The 11,436-nt window shown below is 36.1% G+C and overlaps 1 protein-coding gene across 1 annotated transcript; it reads right to left on the reverse strand.

The window, feature by feature from the left end:
• Positions 1-943: 943 nt before the first annotated feature.
• On the reverse strand, positions 944-3,569 carry LOC113349806 (protein SHI RELATED SEQUENCE 1-like). Its single transcript, XM_026593849.1, has 2 exons — positions 2,182-3,569; positions 944-1,719 (listed from the first exon to the last, which is right to left on the reverse strand). Exons 1-2 carry the CDS (start codon positions 2,780-2,782, stop codon positions 1,262-1,264), a joined length of 1,059 nt encoding a protein of 352 aa, XP_026449634.1. The 5' UTR covers positions 2,783-3,569; the 3' UTR covers positions 944-1,261.
• Between the last annotated feature and the right edge of the window lie 7,867 nt (positions 3,570-11,436).

Here is an 11,436-nt window from a genome sequence, read left to right on the forward strand (position 1 = left end):
CTAAATAAGACTTTTTTTTCTTTAGCCTTCTACAGTTCTACCCAAGGACTATGTTGCCTGTTTTTTGTGAAAATAGGACAGTGGCACAGAGATGAATTTTTGGGACAAAAAATCTTACATTTTTAAGTGTCAACTTTTTTATAATCTTGACCTGACGCATTGTAAACGTTCATATCATAGAGGCTTTCAACCGGAAATGAGGTGCAATCAAAAGACCGCTTCAAAATTACGAATAACTGTTAGCAATTAATTAATAAAACAAAAACCTATCTAATCAATCTGCACTCCCCCATGTTGTCAAGATAATGTGACAATTGCTTATAAACAGTAAAAGGATGTCCCATCTATGAATGTCCTTTTAAGGCAAGAAAGAGAAAAACTTATCTTCAGCATCATTATAATCATCAAATGCATATGAATGCAGATGATTGTTGAATATGTGATTGTAGAATAAGATAACAAGCCATATTTTTCAACATTGTTGAAACTCTTTTGAAGTTGAAAGCCAATGCATGGAAAGACTTGGCAGAAATGTGGGCAAGCTCTCTTAAATCCCATCATCATCAGTTTATTCATGTATATTATATTACAGAAAGTGATGATGATTGATGATGATGCACATATATGAACACAAAAAAATATAAAAAACGAAATGATTTTTAGAAACTGATCTAATGGCCCAACAAAGCACGTACAAAAGTTCGGCAGCTTGTCGACCCCAATTTTCAAAGAGGCAACAAACGCAGAATCGGGGGAGAATTAAAAAAAGAATACAAAAAAAAAAAGGTCGCCACAAAAGAAAAAAAATAAAACGTCACTTTAGATAAGTTTGGACTTTGGAGCCAACCACACACCAAAAACATGCAACCAAACCCCATAAAATCAGAGAAAATTATATACTAATAATTCCCCTCAAAACTAATGATGAAATGTAGTACTAATATTTCAACAACAAAAAAATGTAGTACTAATTCAAGGATGAATAAATTTCATAATTAATTAACTATTTTAACTTACAATTAACACACACATCACCATTTTCTTTATACTAGTTTCTCTTTTCAAAGAACCAACTCATTAATGTAGTTAATCAGGAGGAGGATTACTAGTTCTACTAACTAACTAACTAACTAACAACAACAATAATAGTAAATTTAGGCAGAGAAACGTGATGATCAAAGATTTTGTTAGAGAAAGAGAGAATGCAAGGAATTCTAGATTGACTGATAAAAATTGGGATTTCTCTTTTGGTCGTGTAGTATTATGATCTTGGGTGGGGAAAGAATTGCGTACCGGCCACGAATGTGTTGAACGGAGTCCCAGGGTACATTGAAGAAGGATCAACAAGTAATGCGGCTGCACCGGAAGTAGTAGCACTACTGCTACTCGGTTGTTGTTGCTGTTGCTGCATATGAGGATGGTTATGTGGTGCCGTAATAAAATTACGGCCTGATGAAGTGATTGCACCGCCACCTGTACCAGCACCCCCACTTTCGCTACCACCAGCACCCGAAGTTGATGTTTCGCCGCCATGATGATGTGCGTAATGAGATTCAGGACCTTGATCATACAGAATGCCCTTAAAAACATGACCACCAATATTAACAGCTGTTTGATATGCATATTGTTCTTCAGCTTCGTCCATTGCGCTCACTCTTACACATCTAAATGTTGCTGCTGAATTCACTTCTGCTGGAAATACGTTCCCCACTTCTAACCCTAAAATACATGATCATAAATCCACTCATCATCATCACTAAAATAATTTCATGATAATAAAGAAGAAGAATGATTAAACAAAAGAGAATTTAAGGACAGCGAAAGGGCACTCATGATTTGTTTCTTTCTCTAAAACACTAAAACAGTGAACCTTACCCTGATTGTGAAAAGAAAAAGCTGTTTTCGGGTGACGATTGTAATGTCGGAAATTCGTTTCAACATTACACGCAAACGATATGTGCTTGATTTGTTGTTGTACTACAGCACAAGACAGCAGTGTAAAATGGTGTAGTTTGTGTGTTGTCATTCATCATTCCCTTTCTATTCTCTAGCTAATGTCATTCTCTTACTCTCACACAGACACACTCTATCTCTCACTATTTATCTCTAGATTCTACAGACTGTAAGCAATCAAAGATCATCATCAAAGTTATAAGTGTATGTATGTGTAAGTAGTAGTACCAGTCGTGTTTGTAGCAGGTAAGCGATGAGATTCTCTTGGTCTTTTCGAAGTATTAGTAGTAGAAATATGATCTCTGTCTAAAACTACAACAACTCTTTCATCTCTATCACTTCTTCCTCCTTGATGAATGGAAGAAAATTGCTGCTGTCTTTCTCTTCTTCTAGAAGCAGGAACCCAAGTGCTTTTAACATGAGTAGGGCAATGAAACCCTCTACTTTTACAACAAGTTCTACATCTCATATGTGTACAATCTTTCTTAGCTTGATTTCCACAATCCTGACAACTAGTTGTTCCTCCTCGGTCTCCACTTCCTTCTCCTCCTCCTTGTCTCATCATCATAGTTGTTCCCGCTCTATTCGAAAACTCATCTGAGACGTTGGATCTTCTATTACCACTAGCTAGTCCCACTTCTAAAGCTACGGAGGAGGATGCGTATATATTTTGATGCTGGTTGTGTTCTTGCCATAACTCAAAACCCTTGCTGCTGTTGTTGTATGTTGATGAAGGAATTTCTCCACTTCTGTAAAGAAATAATGTTTCTGGTGGGATTTCTTGAGATTGGTTTCTTGCTGATGATCTTCCTAGTGAGAACCCAGCCATTGTTTAGAACAATTAGCTGAGCAAAACCTCAATTTTAAGACAATCAAATCCATATCAGAACTATACCCTCTCTCTTTTCTCTCAGTTTATCAAGAAATGCTAGCTGTTACTTGGTTATGGAAGAAAGAAGAAGAAGAATAACAAGGAAATGGATAGATTTGGGGTGTCTGATAGATTTAGTGAATTTAGGTTTTGTTTTGTTTTTTTTCTTGCTGTGCAGTCTACTCTACTAGTCGTAGATGTTCACAGAGAGGTGGTGGGTTTGTTTTGTTTTGTTTGTTTTTGTGATTGTGAGTGAGTGTAGGGAGAGAGAGATGGGAATTGGTTTTTGTTTTTACAGCAGCAGCAGCAGCTTTTTTAGAGAGAGAGAGAGAGAGAGAGGAACAAACACACGTCTCTTCTCTTGTGATGATATATGATTTTCTTCTCTTCTTCTACTTGTTCTTTTTTTGTATTTGGGTGGATGGGTTTGATTTAGAATTGAGTCTCTTTTCTTGAAAATTCCATTAAATTCAATTCTCTTTTTCTTTCCGGAGGCAGAGCTATAAACATAGAGACGACATTGAAGACACGGAATTTACAGCCCTACAAGTCATGCCCTACTCTCTTAATCTCTCTGCAACAGCCGCCATTGACAGCAGCAGCAGCTGCGAACCTCGAAATTAAGTTAAGACAACAAAAAGAAGCAGAGAATACAGAGATGGAGAGAGAGAGAGAGAGAGAGTAGCGAAAAGAAGGAAAACAAAACCCCACCTTATTCACTCTCACAGTCTCACTCCCTCTTAACTTTCTCTTTCCTCTGTTTCTTCTTTTTTTTTCACATTGATTGTGATGATTAATACTACTTGAAACATAATCCGCTTTGTTTTCTTCTCCTTAACCTATCTAATCTAAATCCTAAATCCAATCTATCCGTACTACCTTAATAATTTTATTTAACTTTATTCTAGTATACGAATACGACCCTAATAAAACATTCATATTTTATCTTAATTTAATCAGCATCGTCATATTGCTCATGATTCTATACGAGTGTGTGACTTTACCAGCACCTATACTTGTTGTTAATTGTCTTTTCTTTTTTATTTTCCTTTTTTCTTTTTTTTTTTCTTTTTTTTTTTCCTACGAAACACACTTTTGATTTAACAAACCCGAGAATTACAAATATTGTGCAGGTACTCGTTCCTAATAAGAGATTTCAGAAAAGAAGGAACAGAAACCCAAAGACTCTTAAGACTATGTTTCCTAACCCGACGTGCAAGCCGGTCAGCTAAGAGATTATTCAGACGCTTAATGTACACCACTTTAAAAGAAACTGAACAAGAAACTAAACTCCGACATTGCTCTAAGAGATGACAGGTTCTCCAAGCAACGTTTGAACTGACACCATTAACAAATTGCACTAGCTGAAGACGGTCACTGACGAAAACGACTTTGGAGAGATTCATCTCTTCTGCCCAAGAGATGGCCAAAATTAGAGCAACAGCTTCAGCACCTACTGCATCAGAAATTAATCCATAGTCTGAACGAGAACTTGTTACATTTCCTGCAATGTCACACCAAATAACACCCATACCCATATTAAAACTTTTAAAAGAAGCATCAACAAACATAAAGTGATCCACTTGAACTCTAGGGATCTTTACATTACTAAGATAAGCATGAATATGATGCTTCGGAGAGATATAAGTATTGATCATTCTTTTTGTATCCAAGATGACCTTACTCATATCAATAGAAGCATCCAGAAGATTACATCACACCTTATCTTCCAGATACACCAAAGAACAATGGCACCAACACTAGGTCAAGAGACATTAAATGGAGAAACACCCATAGAAGAGTTATGCCAAAACAGAAAGTAATCATCAATCTAAGCCAAATCAAAAGAAATCATATGCTGAAGGGAAACTCCAAACCAAATTCGCTTCGCAATTTGACAGTTTATAAACAGATGCATAACAGTTTCTTCATGAGTCTGACAAAGAGGGCAAATGACATCAACAGCGGGATTATAATACTGAAGCAAAGAATTAACCGGCAGCATATAAGCAAAAATTTTCCACAAAAAGAACTTACTTTTACGCAAACAGTCAACTCCCCAAACTTTCCTCCAAAAGGCAGCATCAACAGGAGAGGAGATATCATTCTTATAAATACGATAGGCAGATTTAATTGTAAACTTACCATTCCTAGTATGCATCCACATTAAGGCATCATTTTGATTCAGATTTAGTCTAATTTTCCTAATCCTAGTTACTTCATCAGGCGTGAACAATTCCGATAAAAGTGTGACATTCCAACCACCATTCTGAGAATCAATAAGCTCATTTACAAACATATAATTAACATTAGAAGGATGACCAGACACCGGAGGAATCGAATACCCAGGAATCCAATTATCATGCCAAATCCTAGTAGAATCCCCATTATTTATGTTCACCATAGAGTTAGCTTTGATAAATTTTAACCCATTCACTATACCTTTCCAAATCCAAGAGGAAGTATTATCCGCCTTATCAATTTCAAGCAAATTCTGATTAGGGAGGTACTTGTCTTTCAAAAAAAGAGAAAGTAAGCTGTTAGGATTATTTATAATTCTCCAACCAAGTTTACAGATGAAGACTCTATTAGTAACATAAGTATTCCTAATACTCAATCCCCCATTAAGTTTAGACTTACCTAAATCATCCCAGGATCTAAAGTAAGCAGTCCTCTTTGGATTCTTTTTAGACCACCAGAAGATTCTCTGAATAGAATCTAACTTAGAAGTTACAGTTTTCGGAAGAAGGAAACAAGCCAAATGATAGACTGTTAAGCTAGACAAAACATGATTAGTAACCACTATTCTTCCAACAACATTAAGATTGGATTTTTTTTTTGAAGAACCCAACCTAGCCAAGTTGTCAATAAGAAATTAAAAAGATGTAGTTTTATTCTTTTCTATAAAAAGGGGGGTTCCTAAGTATTTCTCAGCATTACTAAGAAACTTCATTTTAAGAGTCCTAGCTAAAAAATTTATATGCTTATGATGCATCTTCCCACTAGTAATAAAACCAGATTTTTCTAAGTTAATCGCCTGACCTGAAGCCTTCGCAAAAACATTAATGATGTTGAGTAGATTCCTAGCATAAGAGACAGAAGCCTTAGCAAACAACATACAATCATCTGCGAAAAAAATGTGAGAAATAGATGGACTATTCTTCTTAAACTTGAAACCTTGTATCAACTTATCATCTTCAGCTTTTATGGGCAATTGAGACAAAACATCCATACAAAGAATAAATATATAAGGCGACAGGCAATCCCCTTGCCTGATGCCATGATAAGGGTAAAATGTTTCCCCAAGAGACCATTCACAAGAACCGAATACGATACTGCACTAATACACTGCAAAATCATTTGACACCACTCTTCAGAGAATCCTAGTTTTTTAAAGACAGCAATAATAAAAGACCACCCCAGCCTATCAAAAGGCTTTAGAAAGATCCAGTTTGATAGCAAGGTGACCATTTTTTGAGTTCTTCTTTTTCATTTTAAATGAGTGCAGAATTTCATGAGTGATGACCACATTGTCATGAATCTGTCGATTAGCTACAAAAGCTGACTGAAATGGCGAAACAAAGAGTCCATAAGAGGCTTCAAGTGATTAGTCAATAATTTCGAAATTATTTTATAGACAGAGTTTGATAAACTAATGGGCCTAAAGTCATGAGGAGATGAAGCATTCTTGATTTTGGGGATTAAAGAAATAAAAGAGAAATTAATCTGCTTCAAGAGGAATCTATTAGTGAAGAAACTCTGAACATGAGAAACCACTTCAGATTGAACTATATCCCAATTGTCCTGAAAAAAACCCGCCTGAAACCCATCAGGCCCCGGTGAACTCCAAGAAGCTAAAGTATTAACCGTATCTCTAATTTCCTAAGAAGTGGGAATGGCAATCAAGATAAAGTTATCTTCATCAGATATTTTGGGGCTAACAAACCTTAAAGCTTCCTTGATGTTAATATTACCAGGGTTAGAAGAAGTGTAAATCTTCTTAAAATATTTAGAAAGAAACTGAACGACTTGTTCTTTGTTTTCTAACCAATTACCTTGCTCATCCCTAATGGTGTGAATGGTATTGTACATATTTCTAAGGTTAACCGTATTATGAAAAAAGCTAGTATTCCTATCATACTGAGTAAAATAATGTATTCTAGACTTTTGCTTATAGAAACTATGTTCAATTTCATACCAATAGTCAAGTTGCTTAGAATAGTTCAAGATATACTCTCCAATCTGAGGCGAGTAAGGCATCACTTGAAGTTTTTCTAGCTCAGTATTAAGCCTGCCAATAGTAGTTTTAATATGCCCAAAGGAGTTTATTTTCCATTTACTCAGACCAAATTTCACATTCTTAAGCTTATTAACAACTACAAAAGTAGGAGAACCATTAACCCTCTTAGACCAAGAATTATTCAAAATGTCTTTGAATTCAGGGTTAAGTTGCCAACATTTGAAGAACTTATAAGGAATATTAACATTCCGTTCCCAGTGAAAACATTTAACCAAAACAGGACCGTGGTCAGAGAAAATTCTTCCTAGATTAGTAACTCTAGTTTGAGGAAGGACAGCGACCCAATTATCATTCATAAAAGCCCTATCCAACTTTTCAAAAATCAACTCACTCGGATTTTTAAATCTTCTGTTGCACCAAGTAAAAGGATTACCATAAGAGAAAACTTCATTCATATTCATCTTTAAAAGCTTTTCTCTAACAAAATTGGGAGCAAAAGAACTATTAGGGTTACCACCTTGTTTTTCCGAGTTATGCAAAATGAATTTAAAATATCCTAGTAAAAGCCAAGGATTATTGTTTTTGTCATTCATATCACTAAGAAAATTCCACTGATTTCTGATGCCAGTCAAATTTAAAGAGCTATAAATAAAGGAGACCACACAATTTTTGATAACAGGCGAGACATCACACAAGATATGAATCATGTTCAATGAATAACCTAACACTTCAATATTCAATTTTTCAAAGTACCCAAAGGCCAAACCCCCAGACTTACCAACAACCGGAATAATAATCCATGAGTCGAAAGGTAGATGATGCATATATTTTCTGACAATGTCAGCATCGACCATTGTTTCAAGTAAGCATATACTATCTAATTTAAACTTCCTAAAAAGGCTAAATAAATGCCTCCATTTCTTATCTAAACAACACCCATTGATGTTCCAACTTAAAAACTTCATGATGAAAAGCGAAAGTAGTAAATAATAGGGACAAATTAAAACCAGAAAAAACAGCAGGGAAAAGAAATGAAATCAAAGAGCAAGATTAATATGACAAATTAGAAAAGATAACTTACTGGGTCATGAGACATTGAGGTATCTTCAGCCATAGAGTCATCATCCATCATCATGAGATCAACTTTTTTTTCAAATTCCTCATCAGTAACAACCGGTTCCGGTGGAAGAGAGGCAAGTGGCATTGCTTCAAGAATAAAAGAATCCTTGAAATCCTCATCATTTAGAGAAGGTACTCTTGACAGTTCAAGTTCAAAACTATGAGGCATAAAACCTTCAGAAATATAGTTCAATTCTGAGACTGAACTACAGGAAAAACTTGAAGACGAAACCACATTCTGTGAAAAGGTTGAACAAGAAGTAGCCCAACAAATATTATTAACCAAATAACCCACAGTAGATGATGAACCTAAAGTTCCAACATTGAAAGTTGACGCCACAGGAGGGGGAAAAAGAGGTGTAGATGAAAGCGGAGGCCAGCGAGGAGTCGGCATCATGGTAGAGGATGAAGAAAATGAGCTAGCCTCCAAATAGACCGATTCAAAAACAGTTCTTGGCATTTTACCTTTTCTATCATGAACAGTCCCATTATCTCCCAAACTAAAGTTATCAAAGGGCGACAAAAACCAGGAGGATTTCGGGTAGTAATATGGGGAACAGAATCAGGAGAAGGAACATCTGAAGGATCCCGAATAGTTAAGGCAGACACAATTGGTATAGCAGATGAAAAGAAACTGGAGAAAAAGATGAGCTCATGTTACCGATACTACCACCCAATGGTTGAAGACTGAGTGAGAAAGCAGAGTGCTTGGAATGATCCCGAGTTGACCGAGCTCTTGCTGCAACTCCGGACTTTGAACTTTCACCAACATCGGACTGCGCCTTAACATTTGTAACTACAACATGAGTAGCATGGGAAGTGGGAGCTGGCAGAGCCCTGACATAAATCCTTGACTGAAACTCCTGGCATCTTGCCACATCATGGTACAAAAAAAACATCTCTTGCAAGCACGAAACAGGAGTTTAGGGTAAAAAGCAGTCATATAGTAAGTTCTCTTACCAGTGTTAAAAACAACCTTCCTTGTGAGGGGAGTCCTCAAAGGCACCATCACTCTGGCTTCAAACCAATTCCCTGCAAGAGTATCGGCTGCAACAAACTTTCCAATTTGATCAAAGACTTCCCTTATCTTCCCTTTGTTGACCAGATCTGAATGGATAGGTGTCTGCACTGGCATAAGAGTAACATCCCAAACAAGGTCAAAGATAGACTCCAGATCACCTAAAGGATGCACAGTAAAAAGTTGTCCAAACATTAAAGTTGGCCTAGCAAGAAAAGCAATGTCCATATCTTGACTCTTCTTAAACATCACTACAAACAAATTCTGAGTACGCATTCCTTGAATATAAGGTTTGGCAAGCTTAAAATCAGGAGCACGAAAATGGGAACTCTTCCACATCTTCATCTAAGTATAAAACTCTCACTTGAGCAGCTGGCATTGCCATATTGAAAAACACTAAATACAAGAGAATAACAAACCAATAATAGAATAGAAACTGCAAGAGAACTGTGAAGCAGAGAAGAGAAATGTTTTTGAATAAATAGACTTTCCACATGCAGCTAAATGCACATACAGAGAATAATAAGCATGGAAAACTGCATTAATGATACAGACAGAGCTTTAATGATGATGTGACAATCAATTGCAGGTTGGTGAAAGAACTTAAGAAACTAAACACTTCTCTCTGCTGATCAATTGAAAGAGAATAACAATTTGGTAGCATGCATGCAGTTATGAATTGACAACACTTCCTTTAAGACAATTCAATTAATGACAGAAAATTAACAGAGCAAACAATTTTAATCTCCAGCATCAGAAGATCAAGTGACTGAGACTAATGAAGAGCAAATACCAAGTTTAGCAAATCTTCTGAAGTAACCACCCTCTGATAAGATTCCATAAACTAATCTTTATAAAAAGCACACAACTTTGAATTAATAAAACCAACTAATTAAGATTAAAAAAAGAGTAACACAACTTTTTATGCCTTGGTACAAGTAACTTAACCTCAATAAGCAATCTTCTAGAGAGATAAGACTTAAAAACCTAATTAAACTAGTTATAGAGATGATCCATAAGAGACACAAAAGCATCACCCAGAAAAGAACCTTAATTCCCGATATCCATAGAAAAGGTAAAAGGCTGTGTGAACTGTTTTTTCCCTCCGTTTGGGTGATACGTAAAAACTTCCTGGAGGCGCCTATAGCATTCTCTCTGCACGACTCCTTCTCTCTCCATATTCCTAAATTTCTTCCTGGCGGCGCCTTTCTACTATCCGTTGGCTTGTCGAGTGGTGCATAACGGCTAGTTTCGGTCGGAATTTTCTACCGAAATTCATGTCCAAGTTCTAAATTCATCTCCGCTCGTTCTTTCGAGTGCTTCTCCTCCACCCAATGAATGATTTCTAACAGATATCTATCAATCATGTTTAAATTCTTATACCCTGTGTCTGAATCAAATGTTTTCACTGATATTCCGGCAACACCTAAATTCGTTAACACTGCTCAACTTACCTGCAATCCGAAAGTTACAGTAAACACTGAAATCACTAATGTCTCAATCCTAGTTCAAATCACAGAAGATACAAGTCTGGAAGATGGAACCCCCCTTCCATGAATATCAAACACCACCTAATTTATATGAGATTGGACTCCTGTTACACACAGATATGTCTATGTTATTCTCTCAACAACAGTGATGCTACTTTATCTGATTTATATGGTACATTTCAATTAGAAGAACACAAACTCCATCACCTCATTAACCTGCATCAGTTCTTAAGTAGAAATCTCAAACAACATAAGCAACTCTAGCTAGTATCTTTGGAAATTCTCTCTACCCTTTGTCATATCAATGGGATCTGGAAACTACACAATCTTCTATTCCTCTTACAGTATCACTAGAAGCTCCTAAACAGATTTGATATGGTATGTCCTTCTCAAAAGTCTCTCTATTCTGCTACGTGTTACTATCCTGAGAAATTATTGCAGACTAATTTATATATTACTCAATATCTCACCCACCTCTTTTGTTCATCCATCAATAGATTAAAGACTAACAATCTGCATTCTATTCCTATTTCCATGAAACATGATTCAATAGATATTATCTTAAGCTACTAGTTGTGCAATAAAGGAAACATTAATCTCTCTAACAAGCTTAATTTCAATTTAGGGATAAAATGCAAGGACATGTTCAAAATAACATTCACAACCATACCTATTAAACTTGAAATGGTTTACTTGTCCTTAACTTCATACATCAACATAAGCATGAATCCACAACTACTAGAGT

The sequence above is a fragment of the Papaver somniferum genome, chromosome 2 (assembly GCF_003573695.1).
Source record: "Papaver somniferum cultivar HN1 chromosome 2, ASM357369v1, whole genome shotgun sequence".
Lineage (NCBI taxonomy): Eukaryota > Viridiplantae > Streptophyta > Magnoliopsida > Ranunculales > Papaveraceae > Papaver > Papaver somniferum.